Source organism: Aphelocoma coerulescens, chromosome 1, assembly GCF_041296385.1.
Source record: "Aphelocoma coerulescens isolate FSJ_1873_10779 chromosome 1, UR_Acoe_1.0, whole genome shotgun sequence".
Taxonomy (NCBI): domain Eukaryota; kingdom Metazoa; phylum Chordata; class Aves; order Passeriformes; family Corvidae; genus Aphelocoma; species Aphelocoma coerulescens.
In genome coordinates, this window is record NC_091013.1 from 35,813,549 (window position 1) to 35,835,829 (window position 22,281).

The 22,281-nt window shown below is 39.2% G+C and overlaps 1 protein-coding gene across 3 annotated transcripts; it reads left to right on the forward strand.

Annotated features, from left to right (window-relative positions):
- Positions 1 to 88: 88 nt before the first annotated feature.
- Positions 89 to 21,918, forward strand: GYG2 (glycogenin 2). 3 transcript variants are annotated; one of them, XM_069007247.1, is made up of 9 exons: positions 89 to 367; positions 6,607 to 6,748; positions 8,470 to 8,644; positions 9,900 to 10,062; positions 10,599 to 10,725; positions 11,631 to 11,853; positions 14,171 to 14,311; positions 16,037 to 16,147; positions 18,050 to 21,918. In XM_069007247.1, the coding sequence occupies exons 1-9, from the start codon at positions 295 to 297 to the stop codon at positions 18,209 to 18,211; spliced, it is 1,317 nt and encodes a 438-aa protein (XP_068863348.1). In that variant the 5' UTR covers positions 89 to 294; the 3' UTR covers positions 18,212 to 21,918. The 3 variants fall into 3 exon arrangements, with proteins under 3 accessions (XP_068863348.1, XP_068863329.1, XP_068863339.1); XM_069007228.1 differs by lacking the exon at positions 89 to 367 and adding an exon at positions 951 to 1,031; XM_069007238.1 differs by lacking the exon at positions 89 to 367 and adding an exon at positions 951 to 1,031 and having other exon boundaries at positions 16,023 to 16,147; positions 18,050 to 18,136.
- The last annotated feature ends 363 nt before the right edge of the window (positions 21,919 to 22,281 follow it).

Here is a 22,281-nt window from a genome sequence, read left to right on the forward strand (position 1 = left end):
CACAACAGCCTAAAATTACCTTGCAGAGACATTGCACGGCTGAATTACGTCACAATTACATGGCTTCTAAGCTAGTGGCAAAAGCATGCTGTGTGAATAAATGTGCATTTATTTATGCATTTGTGGAAATATTTATAGCCCTCTGAATAGCATAAGCTCCCTGAAAACATCTACTTGCTTATCTGGGTGACAAGTTATCAGACCGCGTGTTATCTGTAGGGAATACGATGGCCTCCGAGAGTTAGGGGTAGACTCTCTTCGCTCACGGAGAATCCCGTGTATCTGGGTGACCACATGCCACGCTGCAGTCACCCTACTCATGCTCCGAGAGCTTTTCCCACGCTCTGCCACCTTCCCCATCACAGAGGTTGGTGTTTCCCTCTGGGCGCTGCGCGACGGAGCCTCCCCGAGCTACGTCCCTCTGGGTTTCTGCACATACGTGTGTGTGCTGGGGAGGCTTTGTCGCAGCGGCTGAAACCCGGAGGGCGCCCAGAGCATCGGGCAGGATACGGGACGGGAAGGAGCAGAAGGAAGGGGAGGCGAGGCGAGAGTCTCTCCCAGCCCGGGGTGGGCTCAGCCGGGCGGCGGGCAATGGAGGCAATGGAGCGGGAGCGCTGCGCCCGCCGGAGGAGCCGCGCCTGGAGGGGGGCAGGTGCCGGGCCGGGCCGAGCCGAGCTCCGGGCCGAGCTGCGGGCCGAGCTGCGGGCCGTGGCCGCCTCGGGAGCGGGGCGTGCGGGGCACGGGAGCGGGCGGCAGGAGGGTGCGCCCCTCGCAGTAAAGCCAGCGCCCGCAGTGGGGGCGGAGTGGGTCGTGCCAGCCCCCCCGCCACGGTCTCCGCCGCTAATGCCTTTTCTCTGCTGCTGCGCAGGAGTCCCTGCGAATGTAATTCACCTGCCGGTGCCTCCAGCAGGAAGGAGGCTAATCCCATTGCGCGGTTTAGCGGCCCCCCCGCCTGCAGGTGAGGCGGCGGGAGAGGTGGGCGCCGCGCACCGAGCCCTGCCCGGCCGGCCCCCGCCTGCCCAGCATGTCCGGTGAGTACCGCAGCCCCCGCCCGGCTTGCCGTGAGCAGCTTCCCGGGGCTGATGGGGCCGATCGGCAGCCCAGGCTGCACCCCCGGGGCTTTTGCCCTTCTTTCATCCCGGTGCGGGCGAGGGTCTCTGCTGTTTTCTTATCAGCAGAGTGCTGTGCTGTAATTAGCAGCTTCAGAAGAGGATTTTAACTGTCTGGGTGATGGGGTGAAATAGCTGAACTCATTTATGTATTCTTGTACGTACAGCTTGGCCTGCTTGGGTCTCGGCGTGCTTTCCTGGTGGATCCCCAGGGTGACAGGCTGGGGTTGGTTGCCTCAGTCTAAGGCAGGTTCAGAGAAACCTTTCTCATGCCCCTTCCTATACAGCATTGGTATTGGTCTTAATCAGTTATCCTTAAAGCCATGAAGTTTTAGGGCTAATCACATGGGGTGGGTGCAGGTACCGTTCTGTTTCTTGAACTTACTCAACTTTTTCCTTGGTTTTGAGAGCAGCAGCTCCCACAAACCTTGGTTTATGGAACCGTTTGAAGGGTGTCAGGCATCTGGACTAATGGATCCCAAGTTTGAATTCATGTATGTGGCACTTCAGCACCAGGAGGACGCAGAAAGCAAATCTGCAAATGAAAAGATTAGAGAATTGTGGTTTTGTTTGTTTGAGGGTTTTCTTTGGTTTTGGTCTTTGGTTTTTGGGTTTTTTCCTTTTTTTTTTTTTCTGGTTGGAAGGAAGGTGTGGAAAGAGTGGAAACATCTAACTAACTCTGGATTGCTTAAGCGATTATTACTAATAATTATTACAAATTATTTCCATTTTTCAAACGCCTATATTACTGTTTTGGGTGTTACGCTTATTTGCATCTTACGATATTGTTGCATTTGAGTTTTCATGAGCATCATTTACTATCCATTGAATATCAACATTGCAGGGTCTTGAAGCAGAATGTAACAGTTCTTAACTGAAAGACACATAATAAAAGCTACACAGAATTGGAATCAAGTGCTCTTCCAACACAACAGCAGTAATCCTGTCTACTAAAATTCAGTAATGTTTTAATAAAAGATAAGAGAGAGTCTGGTTCTGGATGAGGCAGAACTTCATTAGGGCAAGAGAAATATTGTATGCCATTGAATGTTAATTTAAATTCTGTAATAAAAAGGTCTGTGTAAAGTGTTTGTTGTTTATCTTCACTAGTAACATAAATGTTTCTACTATTCGACCTAAGAAAGCATGGGAATTAAAACTGCCAGCTGTCATTTGTTTACTAGGGCAAGAACTGTCTCTCTGCTGGAAACTTGCATAATAATTTTTGGTAGGTGTCTGACTCAGGTTATTGTCTGACACCATTGTTCATTTTATCTACTTACAACAAAACATTTCTTGACTGCTTATAAGGTCGTGGGTGTCAGCAGGAGCAAACCTTTCTGTTCCAGGATATGGTTGTGCTAGGTCAGAGAAGTGAGAAGCCTATAGCTTGCGTTATCTTTTGGGTAGTCTAACACATCTTCACTGAGACATGCTTCTGGGGGAAGATCCATAGAGACCTTTGTGTGGGAGATGGAGTAATAAAATTGTTGTCAGGGAACGTGCTGTGAGTTGGAGCTGTGTTATATCACTGTCACTTGGGATTTGAGTGGGGTGCTTTGCCTCAGTGGGCACAGGTCCAGGCTGCAGCCTGCTCATCCTGCAGATTGTCTCTGGAGTAGCAGGGGGGAGGTGACAAAAGAGCAATAGATGTATCGGGGAGGGGTTTAAGCAAGCAGTTGTACAATGTTGGTTAGTATGAATGGCAGTAGGCACTGAGGACCTAACCAGCCTGCTGGAGGCTTTCAGTTATTGATTTATCTGCTCTTGTTTTTGTGCATAAGATGACAATGTGTTACTTAGAACGTTCTCACAGAAAAATCATAATGTATGAGAGTCTGGTCTCCTGTTGCCATTTTGCAGTGGGCAGCTTGGAAAAGTTGAATTGTTACTCTAGGAGCTACAGCTGGAGCACATCTATCCTTTGTCTATCTGAAGAAATATAAAAATATGATTTAAAAGCTATGTCTAGTGGATTATGAAGAAAACCTCCCTACTCTTCCTAAATTTGTCTTGAATTTGGCAGGTGCACTTGAGTCACTCAGAGCTTGTTATTATCAGTCACTCCTGCTTCTCAAAATGGATACCTGGTGTTTGTTAATTCTCTTTTTCTCTTTGAACATCAAAGTGAGCACCACCCTGTCTGTTTGCTCTGTTTGTATTCTAAATAAAGCTTTTAGGTGCCCTAGAATTAGTTTTCATGCCTGTCGAAGAATTTTGCCTCTGGCAGTGTCAGAGGTGCTACTTCTATGAGTAAGTAGCATAAAAAGTTGGTGATCTTGGCTAAAAAAGCTGTAACGAGTTCCACATAAGATCACCCTGACTGTACTGATTCACATTACTGTTGCTGTCTTCTCTGTGTAGCTGCAGAGCAGGTTCTAGAATAACTCAACAAGTTACTTCCTTGAAAATCCCTGGTTTGTTCTAAGAAACTTATTGTTAGGTAATAAAACTGAGAAGCTACTACTGATGATAATTTCTTAATTTGCACCATCATGTGCTGTGTGGTAATCCAGACAAGAGAAATGAGCAGATTTATGAATTCATATGACAGGGTTTTAATGGGATTCTAGTCGTACACTTACTTTACTCATAGTTCGCTGATCATAAGTGGTATTGTATTAGCCATAAGGATCTACAGCTTGAAAACAATTTGCTTGAAAACTTAATACCCCTAACAGTGGGTGTTGTCCATTAAAAATCTTATTGTCATTCAGCACAAAGAATTAATGTTGTGCTTAATGGTTTCTTGACACTTAAAAAAACCCCAAAACAAAGAATGAAACAAAAAACAGTTGCAATGAATTTAAATACCTACACCTCTGTCTTTCAAACTTAAAGAAGATTTGATCTTTTAAAGTCAGTGAGTGAAACCCTGTGTACACTAGATTTAATGCATTGTCCTTGATTTCAGCTAAATGGAAGTTTTCAGGTAAACAATTTACTTCCAAGAATGTATATGAAAACCTGATCCTCAGTTATAAAAATAAAATGTTTACTTATAGGCTATATTCCAAAGAATTTTATAAACAAGGCAAGTCAAGTAACACTTCTTCCTTGAAAGCAAGGATTAGATGAAAGAAAAAGTAATGATAAAATATTTGATTTTAAACCCCCTATGGATCTTTAATGAATTAGTGATGCCCCTGTATGGTTTTCAAATTGCTAGGATATGCTTCTCTCCTTGCACCAGAAGTATTTTAATGCTAAATATTTTCAGTCAATAGTTTTATTATCTATTTAATTATCTCTATGATGATTCACTTATTAAGAAGGCCATAACATGTATCCCACATCTGATTCTCAAAACAGACAGTTTTTTTTTTTCTTTGTGAGCTATCAGCGAGAGTTTCTTCGAAGCAGCAGTTGTTTGGCACTTTGCTTCCTTGTGGTTCTGACCACGGGGGTACAGGGCATGAAAGCATTTGGAGGATGTGGTAATTTTCCATACGAGCTTTCTGAACTATTTAATGAGTAGTTTGTGTATTTCTATATGTATTACTTAAGTGAAGATTCAGCTTCTGTAGCTAAAAGAATTTGCAAAAGCCATGTGAAGATTGTCTTCAGTTTTGTGGTTGTTGTTTAAAAGAGTATTTTAAGATTGGAACTCCCACTCATTTTGCAATTTGTTTTTCATATTAACCTAACTCCCACATTCCTCTCAGTACTTGTTTTGTTACTTTTCTTTGGCTGAAGATGCTTGTTGCCTAATACAAAACTGCTTTTCTTTCCTGACTTTTTGCATCTTTTCAGAGTAATTTTATTGCTGAAGTAGCCCTCAGTGCTTTTCTGGTTTACATTGATTTTTATGGATGCTTATATTTATTCCTTTAACCTTCTGGAAAATTGAAGTAGGAGCAGTTTACTTCACTCCTGTCATTTTAAAGCTACTCCTTATTCATTGTTTTCTGGAAAACACATAACTTGCTTGAGCTGTTATTATGATGGCAGATTTGAAAACTCATTTTTTCCTTTTCTTCGTCTGGAAATTGTGATCAGAAATGTTACTGGAGTTTGCTTAGCTGTGGGCTTTGCAAACGATTATAAGTTTGGATGGATGATTTGGGTTTTTTTTGGCCAAGTTTGATGCTTACTGGGATTCTCCTGGGGTGCAGGGATGTGTGGCAATGTCAGCAGATGTAAGGTATGTATGCTTGAAATAAAGCTGGCTGGCTGGAGATGAGTGAAAGAGGGCAAAAAGTGGGGGGAAAAGGCAGCACACCAGTAGGTATGTGTTTTGCTCTGGATTTGGAGGATGTGAAAAATAAAAATACTTAGTATCTGTTAGCTTATCACAGGCATCAACCATACTTTATTGCATACCTTGATTAAGGTTCGGGCTTAGAATTCATTCATTTTGGCAGCCTCTGGCTGAGGCAGCCATGAGGTAATTTGTTGAGTTCTCTGCAACTTGTTCTGTGAGATTCTTTCCTAGTGTTTCTCACAGACCCTGGAAACTGTATGACAGGTTGTTTATGTTGGTATTGTTTGGTTGTTTTAATTTATTTAATGCAATTGCCTGTCCCTTAAGATGATGGTGGTTCTAAACAAGTATTTCAACACAAGTGTTTATTCAAGTTCTGTAGAGCTCAGTGGAGTTCCCCTCATCTGTGTGACCTGCTCATCTTGTTCTGGTTAATTTTGCAGCCTAGAATGTATCGTCCTTCTTTTCCGAGGAGGCTGTTCACCTTGCTGAGTTACAGGTTCTCCCCAGGAGAGCTTTGTTTGGTTCTGGCACGGGGCAGAGCTGAAGAAGCAGCCCCTCGTGATCCTGCCACTGGCCTGGTATCTCTCCTAAATACATTGCCTCCTGTCATGCAGGAGTTTGGTCACTTTCTTTTTTATTGTAACTTCTTTTCTCATGTGTTTCTTGATAATGAGGAACACTCCTAAATTTCCTGAAGTTACTTGACGTAGGGATCCTCAGCTTCTGGGAGGTGTACTGATCTTGGTAGGAGTTTCTCTGTACTTGTTCAGACAGCACCAGGTACTGTACCCCAGTACAAAGAAGGCAGAGCAAAAATAATGTTGGGTTGATTCAGCGGTGTTATGGAAACAACATTTCTGGCTAGTACTCAACATCTTGTTCTTTTCCTCAGCTTTTGGCACTATATAAACAAGAACATTTTCTTTATTGGTTTTATTATACTACATTTGTGAAATATAAAATCTAAATATGCACAGATCAGCTATTTTCATTGGTATTATGTTTAGGCAATAAGACTTAGGGAATTATTTGTTTAAGGCTAACCCAAAACCTGCAATTGTGAAAATCAGGCAAACAAAAATAATAAAAATTAGAAACATACATTCTGCTCTGACTGGATTTTCTATTCAATTGTGTCTTTTGGGGGGAGTCTGTGAGAGAAGAGAGCTCATCACAGGAGCTGCAGGTTGTTATAAGCCACAGATTGTTGTTTATCTAGAAGAGCAGGGAGCCTGCTAAAAGGGCTTATGTTAAAACTGTAAAGTGACTCTTCTGAATATTTTTTTTCAGTAACAGATCAAGCCTTTGTGACCCTTGCTGCTGATGATGTGTACTGTCAAGGCGCTCTCGTTCTCGGACAGTCATTGAGGAACCATAAGACATCCAGAAAACTGGCAGTTCTAGTTACCCCAGAGGTTTCCAGTGGGATGAGGTAAATGTTAATGTGTATTTGGAGATTTAAATAGTGGAAGAATAAGCAACAGCATGAAAGATTTGAATAGGTTTCTGTGGATTTCACCGCATTATACCTAAAACTTCCCCTTGGCTAGTAATTTCTAAGAGGAGTCTCAAATAAAATCTGTTGTAAGCTCCTAGGCCTAATAAGAATTCAGTTGCAGAAGTAGAGCTTGTGGCTGGAATTTGTCTCGTAATTGAGAACACAAGCTGAAAATTTGGAACTAAGGTTTTAGTGTCTTGCACTCCTGTTTTTTCCTCCAATTTTTCTCTCTTAGAAAGAGCAAGATACATAACCACCTGTGACATCAGAACTCTTCTTACACCTAAGAGCTCAGTATCACATGACTAATCTTAAAATATTGGTGGACACTTATCATGATAAGAAATTTTTTTTTTGCTTTTATCTATAAATAACTTCGCAATTTGTGTTGTGATTCTATAGGCACTGCAGAATAGCATTTACAGAAATCTTATTGAGTCTGAACTCAAACCCTGTTATTTGGAGGACTGTGACACTTGTTAAAAGGCACATGCCATGCCACAGCAACTTAAACTCTTAGTTCTGCTATGTCTTAGGAAATGTGCAAGCTCCTGTTTGCTGTATGCCACGTGAATGTATTTGCAATGCATCTGGCTCAAGAAACATATTTTTGCTGTGACTGGATGCACAAAAATCTGTTTTTACAGACTTTTGAAGTATGGACATTGCCAGAACACTGTAACCTTCCTCAGGGAATACAGTATCCATTTGATGCACATGTCAATACTAAGTCTGTAATTCTTTTCATGCCCATTCCGTGGGAAGAAGAACCTTTATAATATAGGTTTTAAATAAAGGACAGCATTTTTTAAAAAAAAAGTAGATCACTGAAATATAATTCTAAAAATCTGTACTGTACCTAGTTGTTTCCCAGTTAATTCCTGTTCCTTGAAGATCAATCAGGCAAAAACTAAAGAGCCTGAAATCTGGATTTCAACCAGCACAGGCTTTTCTTTTTCTGTATTTGTGAGACAAAGAGGACTTTGATTATAATAGTATAGTGTAAATAAATAGGATGTGTTTAGAAGACTTTTTTTTCTTACTTCTTGAAGGAAAATTACCTACTTTGGTGTTACCTATAAAATTCTCACGAAATGCATGCATAGAAAAAAGATGTTTAGCTAAAAGTCTTATTTGAGATGCTACATAGTAGTGAGGAACTATATGTGGTGAGCAAGTATATATGCACCTTATAAAAGTTTCAGTTTTGAAGCTGTGTGTACTTGGGCACAATAGGTATAAATGAGTGTGCTGGCAGTGCTTGTCTCACCCTGTAAAATGCAGAGGGAACAGTATGGTGCTGTTCTTTAGAATCAGTTGTGCAGGATGAAAGCTGCTTTAATTTCTATTGGTGTTTCTGTAGGAGAGAAGTGACTAAAATAAGGATTGTTTTCTCCTTCATAGAGCAGCTGTCACTTTTGAGATGTGCTGGTCCCCATAGTGGAGGAGACCCTGTTTTATGGCTTGATAGCTGCCACTGCTGTATGGTGTTTGCAAAGACTTTTAGTTTCTGACTTCTTACTCTAGCCAATCAATCTAGCTTTGGTTATTGCCATAATTAATATGGTGCTGTGTGTCACTGTTTTCATGCCTGAAGCGAACTTTGATGAACTTATCTAAATTCCCTTCTTTCTCTCCACTGCTCACTCTGGTAGGTCAGTCCTCAGCAGTGTATTTGATGAAGTGATTGAGGTGGATGTGCTTGACAGTGCTGACTCAGTCCATTTGGCTCTGATGCAGAGGCCAGAACTGGGTGTAACCTTCACTAAACTTCATTGTTGGACTCTTACTCATTACAGCAAATGTGTCTTCATGGATGCAGATACTTTGGTGAGTGGAGTGGGAGCCATGGAAACATTTGTGTCTGTGTCTGTGGGATGCTTCCTTGTCAGGCAGCCCACTGGCCTGTGAAGTGACCAGATTTGCTGGTGGTCACAAGGTCGCAGGAGCTCCATCCTGGCACGTTTTAGCAATTCTCACAGTTGTGCTGGCTGCATAAAAATAAATTCAGTTTGGAGAGCAGCCTCAGGACTGTCCTCAAGAGAGATCACCAACTCTATGCACTGGGTCTTCTGACAGAAGTTTAAAATAGATCTCTCTCACATACATTTGTTTGGAATTATTCTGGTCAGGAAGGCAGGATGGTTTTAAAATGGAAAAAAAAAAATCCCAGACACATTAATTATTTTTTTTAAAGTTTTTAGATGTACAGAGGTAAAAATGGCCATAATTTTGGCAAGAACAGTCATGTCAGCCTTCCCTTGCGCTTTCATCGCTCACTTTGAAAGACTGGGATGCATTTTAATTTAACAGGATTTTATTTGAACTAGGAACCAAATTAACTAATTCTTCTTGAGGAGGAAGGCTTATGATTTCTTGCTTTACATTAAAGTTAAAGGAGGAAGGCAAATTTTTGTCTTTGTTTTAAATTCAATTAAGTAATCTTCTAAAAAATTTTCTTTTGGTTTTCACAGTGGCTCAGTTGTAGGTGGGGTCCTGACTTTCAGTGACTGCACAGCTGTCTTTCCACAAACTTTAAAAGTTATCTGGACCTTAACCTGATTGATTTTCCCACTTCCTTGTGTAGCTTAAAAGAAAAAAGAAAAACAAATCTATGAACTTAAGTTACATTAGAAAACTGGTAGCAAGACACAGTTTTTCTACTACCCCTTTAGTCAGTCTGTTGCTTACTAAAATGATTTAGATTCCCAATTTTCATCCAGTTCTGTTGTAGTTACCAAGAATAATAGACTATGGAAATGTGAGTTAAGAAAGAAGTAAATTGTGTGTTTCCATGGTATAACATTTAAAGGGGCCTTGGATGGTCTCCAAGGTTCATGAAATAATTTCACAGGCTTTGCATTTTATCAGAGAAAACATGGAGAACCACAATTTATGCTGCCTTATTATATTAAAAATAGAGGTTCTGACCCCTAGCATATTTTACAATGCCCCTCCTTTTATGCTCTGGAAGCCATATATGAGGCCAAACTAGCAATTTACTCCATTGGTACTAATTTGACAATGCATGTTCTAGACAAACATTTGCTCTAACATTTTTTTCTCTTTTCCTACTCTCCCTAAGGTACTTTGCAATGTGGATGAGTTGTTTGATCGAGAAGAGCTTTCGGCAGCTCCTGATTCTGGCTGGCCCGACTGCTTCAATAGTGGCGTATTTGTGTTCCGGCCCTCCTTGAGGACTTACAACCTCCTGCTCCAGTTTGCTGCTGAACATGGCAGCTTTGATGGTAAGGGGCAAGGCTCAAGGAATGAAGTGCAAGGAAGTTTCCATGCTATCAGGCAGAATAGAGGAAGGCAGGAGTTCTCTAGGATTTATCAAATTGTACCCTACAAGAATTCAAGGTGCAGAACTTTGCCTCTTACACTGTGTTTAAGACCTGTTGTCTTACTATGGACTGTTCTTCCTAGAAAAGAGCAGTGAAGGGACATGGTGTCTGAGTCTTGCTAGGTAAGTTTTAATTCTGCTGTCTGGCTTAGGAGAGAGAAACACAGCTGATCTTCAGTCTTCTGCTCTGAGGGACACCAAACACTACTCTTTTCTTCATATATTACAATAGAACTTCATTTACACTGAACTTGCATTGGAGTGAATCAGGTATTATTCACTTCTACATGCTCACAGGGCCATATTTCAAGTGTAAGTTGCAGTCCCATGAACACATCAATCTCATTCTCCAGTCTCACTGCCATCCTTGGATGTGAAATTTTGGTACAAGTTTGAGTGTACACACGTTAGGGTAATATTGTTCTATGTATTCTTTAGGAGGTGATCAAGGCTTGTTGAACAGCTTCTTCAGCAACTGGGCAACAGCAGATATTGGCAAACACTTGCCCTTCCTCTATAACTTAAGCAGCAGCTCTGTATACACCTATGTTCCTGCTTTCAATCAGTAAGTAATAACACTTCTGACTGACTGTAAACCTCTGGAGTTTGTTAACGAACATCCTTTCGTAGGAGAGAGTAATAATGGCATATTTGGTTGATAATAAATTACAGTATCACAAATGATCTCATGTAGAAACCATGCAGTAGAAGCTTAAATATAAGGTGAATGTATGGACACAGGGAGAGTCCCAGAGTTGGCTACACTGTCTTTTATGTTCTTTCAAAGAAGCTTCTTTCATTTTTGGCAAAATGTAATTATTTTGGCATTAGGTTCTGACAGGTTTGCTTTTAAGGTTGTTCCTTTGTTCTCGAGTAATTTCTTAGAGAAACAGTTGGCATTGCTTAAATTTTTTTGAGCCGTTCCTTAGGTTCTTCTATGAAATGAAATTTGTGCTATTAATTATATGACTCCAGACAATGCCATTGAGAAACTTTTCTGGTAAAAGGCAAGTTGGATTGAGGGTGTAATGAATTTCTGTTCCAGTTGCATAATACACTCTAACCGGAAGATGAGCTTAGGCTGATGTATTTATTAGTAATTTTTAATACGGGATCAGTAATAACCAATTTTGGTGATTAAATATTTGAAGTTATATATATTTGTTTGTGAATAGAGCATGAAGGAGGACTGGAAATAGTACTGCATGAGCCGGTCAGTTTTCTTCATGAACTTTTCTACTGGAATCAGTAACTGGAAGCAAATGGCAGCACAACTTTCTGTTTTTCGTATGTTAAACAAGATGAATTAAACCAGAAAGATAGAAAAAAAATCAATATATATAATTTCAAATGGGTTGCTGTTGCAAAATGTTTAATTATCTCACCTGCAAGTAAGCATGTTTCTTCTAGGAGTTTATATAAGCTTAAAAAAATATTTTATGTGTAGACCTGTATGTTTGATCTCTACAGTTTTGGTAGAGATGCCAAAGTTGTTCACTTCTTGGGAGCAACAAAGCCCTGGAACTACAAATACAACCTTCAAACAAGGAGAGTTATGCAGGATGGCACCACCTCTGGATCTTTTCATCAACTGTCATTTCTTGCCCTCTGGTGGAATATATACAGTGCTAGTATATTGCCTTTGTTGGAAAAACATCAAAAGATGGAAGACACAGAATCTGAGGAATGCAAGGTAACTGATAAGGGGTTAGTGGGAATATGTTGGAATCAAAATGAAAAATTCTTAAAATTCTGTGTTTGCTAGAGGAAGAAATTACATGGTTTGGTGGACTGACCCTGGCTCAATTCCAAGTGCCCACCAAAGCCACTCTATCACTCTCCTCCTAAGCTGGACAGGGAAGAGAAAATGTAAGGAAAGGCTCATGGGTCTGGATAAGGACAGGGAGAGATCTATGACCAGGTACCATCAAAGGTGAAACAGGTTCAGCTTCGGGAAATTAATCAAATTTATTACCAATCAAATCAGAGTAGAGTAATGAGAAATAACCCCAAATTTGGAACACCTACCCTCATCCCTCACTTCTTCCTGGGTTCAACTTTACTCCCTATTTTCTTTAACTCCTCCCCCAAATGGCACATAGGGATGAGGAATGGGGACTGTGGTCAGTTCATCACACGTTGTCTCTGCTGTTCATTCCTCCTCAGGGGTTGTATTCCTCACACTCTTTCCCTGCTCTGGTGTGGAGTCCCTCCCATGGGAGACAGTCCTCCACGGACTTTTCCAACATGAGTCCTTCCCATGAGCTGCAGTTCTTCATGAACTGCTCCAGTGCAGACTTCCCTTCTGTAGGATGCAGTCCTTCAGGAGCAGCCTGCCCCAGATGTGGGTCTCCCATGGGGTCACAAGTCCTGCTGACAAACCTGCTCCAGTGCAGGCTCCTCTCTTCATGCGTCTGGTGGTCCTGCCAGGAGCCTGCTCCATCATAGGCTTCCCATGGGGTCACAGCTTCCTTCACACATCAACCAGCTGTGGTGTGGGGTCCACCACAGGGTGCAGGTGGATCTATGCTCCACCATGGACCTCCATGGGCTTCAGAAGGACATCCTGATTCACCATGGGCTGCAGGGGTATTTCTGCTCTGGCACCTGGAGCACCTCCTCCCCTTTCTTCGTCAGGGATCCTGGTGTCTGCAGGGCTGTTGCTCGCGCATATTCTCACTCCTCTGCCTGCAGTTGTCCAGTTGCAAGGCAACTCCTTCCTCCTTCTTAAAAGAAGAAGATTTTCCTCCTTCTTAAATCTGTTATCTCAAAGGTGCTACCACCATAACTGATGGGCTTGGACTTGGCCAGTGGCAGGTGCATTTTGGAGCCAGCTGGCATTGGCTCCATTGCACTTAGGGGAAGCTTCTGGCAGCTTCTCACAGGAGCTACTCCTGTAATCACCCTGCTACCAAAACCTTGCCATGCAATCCCAATATACGTGGGAAAACTTAGTATCTGCTGGTTGGTGGTAGCACTGATTGCTTATAGAAGTGTCCAAAGTAGTCATTTAGGAAGGATTTGTAGTACTATTTGCTTTCCCAAGATATCCTGCAGCCATCTTCTTAATTGATAAAGTTTTTATGGTAATGTATGTGCACACAAAAGTATGATACAAATTAGCCAGGGAAGGGATAACCTGGAGATGAAAAAAATAGACTTTTGTTTTTCTTGAAGCTAAGTTGATATAGACCATCAAACTAGCTCTTGAACCGTAATAAAATTTACCTTTTCAGAACTACATTATAACTTGTTCTATGAGGGTCATAACAAATAGATCAGGCTGGCAAAAGTAGTGTTAATTGCATTTAGGATGTTAAATACAGTACTCTTATGCCATCAAACATTTACTGATCTCTTCATGCCTTTTTTTTTTTCCAAAGGAAATGCAGCAATGTGTGCTTTTCATTAATAGAATAAAAAAAACCTGTTGATAAATAGATGATTTCTTAGAGACCAGTAGCATAAAGAAATGTGTAGAAGTACAATTTTTAATTTTGTATCCAGACATGACAAATTAGATATTTATGCATATGTAAATATTTTCTTAATGTTCTATAATATTAAATTATTAGCATACTTGAACTAATTGCATAGTCCCATAAGATCAATTGAATATTTACCATCAAAGCCTCAGAGAATAATTTGGCTTGTTAACTTCATGACAAATTGGAAAGCAGAGGAAGGAATGGGTAGTTTTTGATCTTATGCTTTAACATGCTTTAATTGTTAAGGCATTGAGTATTAAAGAAATATTTCAGCTATGGTAAATGAAGGTGGAAATACCTGTTAGATTTACCTCCTGGTGATGCTGGTATACTCATGATTGCAAAAACACAAAAACCTAAACTGCAACATTATCTGAATCTAGGTCCATACACCTTTCTTGCATTTATTAAGTTATTCCTTTAATGATTAAAATCCCTGTAAGGAAGTGCAACTGTTGCAAATAAATTATTACTTCCCTGAAAAATTGTATTTCAGTGGTGGGATGTTCTTGTTTTCATTAGCATGCTTTCAATGGAGTTGAAGTTACATTGAAGAAGATGAGTCCTTGTGTGGCCAGTTCACTGCCAATGCCTGAGCTCCCAGAGCAGACAAATGAAGTAAATCCCAAAGCATGCTCATCCGAGGAACTCGCCTTCAAAGCTGTGAGTCTGTTGTATATTGTTATATGCAGTAACAAAGTCAAATTATATGCTAAAAGGAGATTCTTTCATTATTCTTCTGATCTGGAAGACTGTCTCTTCAATTTAGCTGTAGCTATTGAATTTTCTCACTAGCATTAAAAATAGTCTAAAGCCTATTTATTTTCTTTAATCTTTAGTAATGCATGTATGATGTGTCTGGAAGTTGAAAGAGTTTGCTTTGCATTTTAGGAAGAGGTTATTTATTCAAAGTTGTTAAGTACTTAATCAAATGTAATATAAAAAAATCTGCTACCAAAGTAGTATTTTGAATATTAATTCTTTTGTGAATTAATATATTTAGAACTAGAATCCTTTCTATCATTCCTCTGTAGAAGTTTTTTTCCCCATAAGTGTTGACCCAGAAAACTGTTCCTCAAATTTCTGTGACTTCAGCAACAAGGAGAGTCCTTAAAGAATCCACTAATAAATATTGCAGTCTTTCTGCTTCTTTTGTCACTTTTCTTCTATTTGTGTGTTTCTGTTGCACTGAATCTCCTTATTTTATGCAGGCATTAAGTTGGACATAATAGCACAATGCCTCTGCAGGTGTAAGTCATTAGATATTGGATGATACACCATATTACCCCATGGTATAACTGCAAGAAAATTAAATTAGTGTTCTAATGTCATCTGCTATTGAAACTTGTGAACTACCCTCTACAACGATGAAGACAACTTTTAAGATGTTCTTTCCTTAGTTTCTTTAGACTACAGTAACTCTATAAAGTAAAACTGTAATTTCCTTTTCCCCTTGCCTCCCGTCCTTTCCCCTTCAAGTGTGAAGGGGCTGAAGGAAAATTGCAAACCTTCCAGTTACATAACTTAAGAATAATTTATTTGCAAAGGATGTATTTTCTTGTGTGCCTTATGCATCTGACTCCACTGGAAAGGCTCAAACCAAATAGGGACACATTAGCAAGATGTTTGTTTGGGGTAAAAAAGTCCTAATGCTCACCTAAAGTAGTTTCATTAAAATTTAAATTTCTATTAGTATTTTGATAACTAGGATTGGTTTATCAGAAGACCATATTAATTGGAAAGTAATAGCTTGCTTCTCTCCTTACGTAGGAATACCATTGTTCCATTTTTTGTTGCTCAGTTTCAATAGACTTGTGGGATTGTTTTGGGGGAAAAGACTTTAGAATGGGGTCTGTCTGCTCATTTATGTTTTGATATCTGTCGAAAGCAAATATTTGGGACAATATTTTTTGGGCAATCTATTTTAACTCTGTTTTGGAATGCATTGTTCTGTTTTTATTTCATGCATATAAAAAGCTTATGTGAAGCAAGCTGTTATCCTAAAATGAGATTTTTCTTGTTGAAGTTTGGCCCCATGAATGGTAGGAATCTACTGTAAGCTCCCTTCTCAGGCTGTATGTGTAGTCACTGAAGAATGACAGCCACTTTGAACCTATTTTCGGACAAGATGAGCTGCCCTCTGGAGATACTTATCCTAGATTGATTATAGTAGTAGGCATTGATTGAAAGCCATTTTTGATAGCTAAAGCTGGGTGATATGAATTTTCTCCTTGGTGATAATGTGCTTCCTTGCTTTCCTCCCATCCATTGCTTTACCCTACCCCAAGACTGAAAGTGATTGTATTGTACTGTACTGTATGAATTCTCACGATAAGGAAATTTTGAAAAAAATATTCTCCTAATAAAACCTCAGTGGCTTTATTTTAGCAACCTGTATATGAAGTCGAACCAAGAGATCCTAATGTCCGTCTCTCTGAGCCTGACAGACCTTCAGAACAACCTGTACTTGAACCTGTGTTTCAGGAAACCTCAGAAATGGTACATGTAGCTTTGTGCATTGAACATCTATTGATAACTGCATGTGTGTCTTTGCTGCCAATGTAATTTTGGGAAAGCTCAATTAATTATAATGCAATTTGCAAATAAATTCCTTAATCTTTTAGCTATGTAATTCCTTAACTGTTTCCAATAGTGGGGTGTGATCCCTTTCTAGTTTTCTTTTCAAAACTTTGAGTTTTTAAATGTGTATTTTCCTGTGCTAACCCCCAAGTAATCAGTGCATGGTGTTAATTTTAGTTCTCCAATACTAATACAAGCAAAGCTGTTTGGGTATTTCACGTTTATTTGTTATGTTTTGTTTTGTTCTGTTGTGGGTTTTTTTTACCTGCTGAGGTGATGTTTCCAAGCAGGTGGAAAGGGAACATGCAGGGGCCTGAGTGATGAGGCTTTCCTTTCTGACTTTGCACTGCATTTATGGGCACTAGCACATGTGGGCAATGTGACAACAGGGGCAGACTTGGTGTTGATGAGCTTGACAGGGTGTCAAGGTTTTTAAGGTACAAAACACAGCCATTTTCCTAATGAGGGCTTTTGTATAATTGTGAGGCACTGTGGTGAAATACTTCAAGACTGAGAAAAAACCCTGTAGCTCCTGTGCAGCCAGGGGTGTTTAGGCCCTAGCTGAAATTCCTAATTTCTAAGAACATGATGATTCCAGTCATCTTGTTAATGGCTTCCAAAGCTGTTGATAAAACTTGCCAATGATAAAGAAAGAAATCTTCACACATTACTGCAGGCTGAAAATTAAATACCAAGTACTGTTGCATGTCTGCATATATAGGAAGCAAGCACTCTTCTCAGAGTATTCTGCCAGGTTTAGAATCATGTACAGAGTGGGATGCAGGTAGGGATGACACATATGGAAGGATGCAGTTACCCAAGCATTTAGCATCATGTTGGCTGTTTGAAATACCTTACCTTGTCTTGCACAAGTCCCATGCCTTATCTGCCCCAAACTGGCAGATGTAATGGATATTTCAGGACATTTAGGCAGTTTAAGACATTGATTCCTGCCCATTAAGTTCTATTCTGAAACGTTTTTACCTTGAATTTGTGGGGGCTTCACTGGGAAGCCGTTCTAGTTGATTACAGTTTTGTTTATAACATGAGATGAGTTGTTTTTCTATGAGCCTCTTCAGGTAGTGCTGAAAGCAGATTTTCAGTGGCTGCCTTGATTAGTCCTTGTTATATTTAATCTTTATTACAGGTTATAATTGTTGGGATGTCCCCTTTTTGCTGGCATTGGTCAACTGTGGACACAGTTTTTCTTTTATGTGGTAAAAATTATCACTAATAATGTGTCTTTCATTTGTGCACCTATGATGACTTGACTTTGAACAAGCATTTACAATTTCAGACTGTCAGTCAAAATGAACTAGCTGTTGGTATAATGAACAGTGTCCATCTTTTGAATTAATTTAATGAACAATGTGTCTCACATCTGCTAAATAATACTGATCTCACTGGAGTTCAAATAAAACAAATTACCAAAAATTCTAGAAATGTATGTTCCCATGAAAGACTGTTGGAGACAAGATTTGAACAGATAAATTATAAATTCTTTATTGTGGCTGATATTCTACTCTAACCAGGCCGTATTTGTAATATTTTCATTGTATTGTTGCTGAGTACGCCAAGACCCGAGTTAAGATCAGTAAAATAAATGTTTGGTATGCCCAAAGATGCCATGGAAAGCAGTAAGAGCATGGGAAAATGAGGTCACATTATCAAAACAGGAATGAGCATGTGAATATTGGTTTTTTTAATTGTTTTAACTGGAAGTGTACAGTGCAGACGTTTGTCATTTAAGGTTTAACTTCACAAAATTGAAATAAGAACAATTAAATGACTGTTTTCCCACTGTTCTGCTTCTTCCCACAGAACGAGGTTGCACATTCTGTTTCAGAGCTGTCTATTCACTTCAAACCAGCAAAACCAATTCTAGAAGATGAGCGGAGAAAATGGGAGGAAGGGCGCATGGACTACATGGGGAAAGATGCTTTTGAACATATCAAAAAGAAATTGGATGCATTTTTACACTAAGACAGAATGTACTGTTATGCCCATCATGATACATTTCTTTATAAATGCAATTCTTGAATACTTGGGTGTCTTAACCAGTTCACCTGAGGCCAGTTAGAGGTTATTATGGATCCTCATACATTCTCTATCTTAACAGATAGAAACCCTTGGTTTTTAACTGATAAATGTGCCTCATCTTCATTGTTCTCCCATAGTGCCTTCTAAAGAATAATGAATGGTACCTCTCTGAGTATGAACTTTCATGTACTTACCACTCTTCCCTGATGCACCCCGTAGCATTCTGCAGAAACAGTCACGAGTAGGAAACATGTTGGAAATTGAGATTATTTTTGAAGATGAGCTTTTCCAAAACTGAGATTATTCCCAAAGTACTTTCAGGTATAAAGTATTTAAGTAAAAAAAACCCAACTTATTCTTGAAACCAAATTAACACCCTCAAGGGTGACCATGACGTAGACTTCAATACAAGAAAGAAGGGAAGAGATGAAATCCTGACCTCATAGAAGTCTGCAACAAAACTTTTTAATTTAAGCATGTTTAGGATTAGAGGAACTTCAGACTTCATCCAAGATCACTAGTGGATGCTCTACCTATTTATAGGAAGCTGCTCAGCTCCATAACTAATGTGAGAAAGTGTGGTCTAAAACTCTTTAAGACACACTGATAACGCATGTTAACCTTTTATATTGTTGCTAGAGGATACTGATGCTTTTTAAAATATTGTGAGCTTTAGTTACATATTCTGATTTGTGTGGTCAGAAGAAATGCTGACAGCATGGTGTAAACCTTCTGGTGCTTTATATCAATTTGTTTACAGTACATCAAACTGCAGCTGATAAAGGCCTTTTTTGGCTTAGCATTGTTGCCCCATACTGCAGGCAATTTGAGTGCAACTGAAAACAAAATTGGCACTTGTGTTAGTAAACAGGCCTTTGAAGACCTTTTAAACAATAGCTGTGTGTGGGAACCAATAAATCTCTGAGGATAATTCCCAAAAAAAATCTACTGATGTGACTGCATTATATTAAGGATACTTACAGGGGATCATTTGCTGTATTTGGGTACTTAAATTTGACTCATCTCAGTGAGTTTGTTTTAACAAACAAGTAAAATACTTTCTTTCAAAGCAAAAAAACTTTCAAAGAGTCTTGGCAATTGTGCTAATATAATAACAGATTTGACCATTATTTGTAACCTCACTCAGTATTGGAATAAGAATTCTGCAGTGATGTTGCAGGACTTGAAATGTTTTGGTCTAAATACATCACAAATTTTAGCAGAGAGATACCTAACGAAATATCTTGGGAATTCTGTCTAAAAGCAATGATGTACCATTATGCACAGATGCTAGCAGGAAAAAAAGGATAGCAGGAGGAAAGAAGAAAAATTTTTTTTTTTTTCTCCCCGAAAATAATGGGAGGGTGGGGCAGGGAATAAATGTACAAATCAGGAAAGGAATGAAAGAGTCAAAAGGTCCCTTAAAAGAAGAAAAAAGTATCTTTGCATATCTTAGAATTACTTCCTAATATTCACATTAGTGAATTTGCTTTCAGTTTTGTAGGATATTTCTGATTTTATCTAGTTCTCATTTCTCCTTAAATTCTTAAAGTGGGAATGCTATTGGTGTGTCTGTTGAATACAGGCTTCTAGGTCCAGTTAGGTGTTTAGGGTCAACAGAGAATTGAGAACAGTCTTCTGTGCATCTCTCTCTCTGGCTAACCTTGGCACCCTCCACAGCCTGTGTTCCTGGGTAGGTGACCTTCACACATCAACACAGGTAGGTGTGTTCTACCTCTTGGTGCTGTGGCCCAGTGCAGCAGCGTGGAGATGACAGCAGCTGCAGTGTACCCTTACTCACATGGCATTGGATCTTCTGATTATCCCTGCTTCTTAGTGATCCTTATGCACTTCTGAGAAAGTCCTCTGTTTCATAAACATTGTTGCTAATATAATTCTAACTGCTTTTGAAGAGTATATAAAGCTGTAGTCAGCAATGTGAACTCATGGTTCATGCAGCTGTACTTTTTACATTAACTGCTAGATCTTATTTGGTACATTGATTAGATTTTGGGAAAAAAATTACTGGTGTGAAATCAGTAACCGAAAGGTTTTAAAACTAGGAATATGAATGTAGTAAAATGTGTCATTGAGCACATTTCAAACTGTTAATATGTATAATGGTACTCTGTGTGGCTTTTACAATGTTTTAAAAAGAATTGTAGTACATTAATGTAATGGCAATAAAAGAAATGGAAAAGACATACGAAGTCGTGCTTATCAGATGATGAAGAGCTATAAGTTGTTTATGTTGTGCCAGGGAATATTACTTGCAACTGACTAGTTACTTTAATTTCTTTTCTCATTTTATTTAATTGCTTTTGAGACATTAGCATTACCTGCTGAGCAGAATTAAAACTTGAGAGTTATAATTATTTCTACAGACATACATAATGATAATGTTTAGGATCTCTTGAATTAGCAAACAGTAGTTAGTTTACTGTATTTCATGGAAAAGTATAGCTGTTAAAAGCCCTGCCCTAATTTTTGTGTCCTGGCTTCACACACAAAAAATTGAACGAGTTTCATATAATGTAGTGTTGTAGTGGCTTTTAGCACACAACTGTTGCAACCTGGGTGTGAAAAGGGAGAATTCTGTGTATGAATCCAGTGCTGTGCTTGAGGCAGCATTCTGGGTTTTTATAGCCATCATTCTGAAATCCTGGGGTCACAGGCAGGTCTGATGGGTGTTACAGGCTGCATGAGGCCATGAACCACAGCACTGAGGTTTGCTGAGTCAAAATGTGTCTTGGGAAAAAAACTTACCATGCTTCACCTGGAATTTTTCCCCACATTAAGCTGTGGTATAGCCTCAAGTATTTTTGAGGTAAAGGAAGTCAAGAAATGTAAGCTTTTTGGTGGCACTATTCATCTTTGAACAAGGCTGGACTGTGACCTACTGTTGTGTGGCAGACTCTGTATTTAGAGAGGACAGCTTGTGCTTAAAACAAAACATGCTGATTCTTCTGTCATGTGCTTGGAGTTATTAATAGCTTGACTTAGAGGGTACTTTTATTTGCCATACAACGATTTTATTGGGTGCTCTTCATGTATAAGGAGGAGGTAGTGTGGGTGTGCCACAAGGAAAATTCTTGAAAATTTTAGACATGTGGGTTAATGCACTTTCCTAACCTACAGGAAAAGGAGACTGGTGTTCTTGAAATATCACTTTACTTACTGCCTAGTGTTTTCTGAGGACTTTTCCAGCTCGGTTTTTCTTGGGGAAAAAGTTTTCTTTGTCTCTCTATATCAGTCAGCTCACAGCAATGGTTTTTCTAAAGCAGGTACTTGAAAAAATGCTTTGTTTTGTTTGGTTTTCTTCACCTTGATTTTTCTGTCCATGAATGGGAGGCTGGGTTAGTAGCAGGTGCTTGATACTTCTGTGTACTCCTCTAAACATCTCATTGTTCCCCAGTAAGTTTGCAGTATGCCTGTTTATTCCTTAAGGATCTGATTCTGTTGCTTTCCTAATCTAAACTGTTTTGATTCCTATGACTCTGAACATGAAATTAAATAGGCCTGTTTTCTTAATTCATATCTCATGAATTCAAATCTCACATTCCAATTTCCCCCCAGTTTTCTTTTCATTATTTTGGGATTCTATTTCTGTGGTTTGAATTTTTGTTGGTTTGGGTCTTTTTGATTGTTTGTTTACTTTTTATCAACCCAATATATGATATTAAATGCATTGTAGTAAATTCTTAAATAGCCTCCAGAAATATGTGTCAGCTAATACTGCTCATTGAAGTAGTCTGTATTGTCAGTATATTGGTTGCAAAATGTTTCAGCCAAAATTCTGTTCATCCTAAGTTGGATGGCTCATAAATAGTTTCTTTTGTGCTAAAAATTAAAAGCTGCAACACTTCAGTTATATTTTGCATCCTGGTATAAACTTTTTGTTTGTAATAACATCATACCATAATTATAGCAAAGGTAGCTAAAAAATCCAGTAATATATAATTGACTTAAACTTACAATAATTGCTAGAAAAGTGACAATTATATTAATAAGGG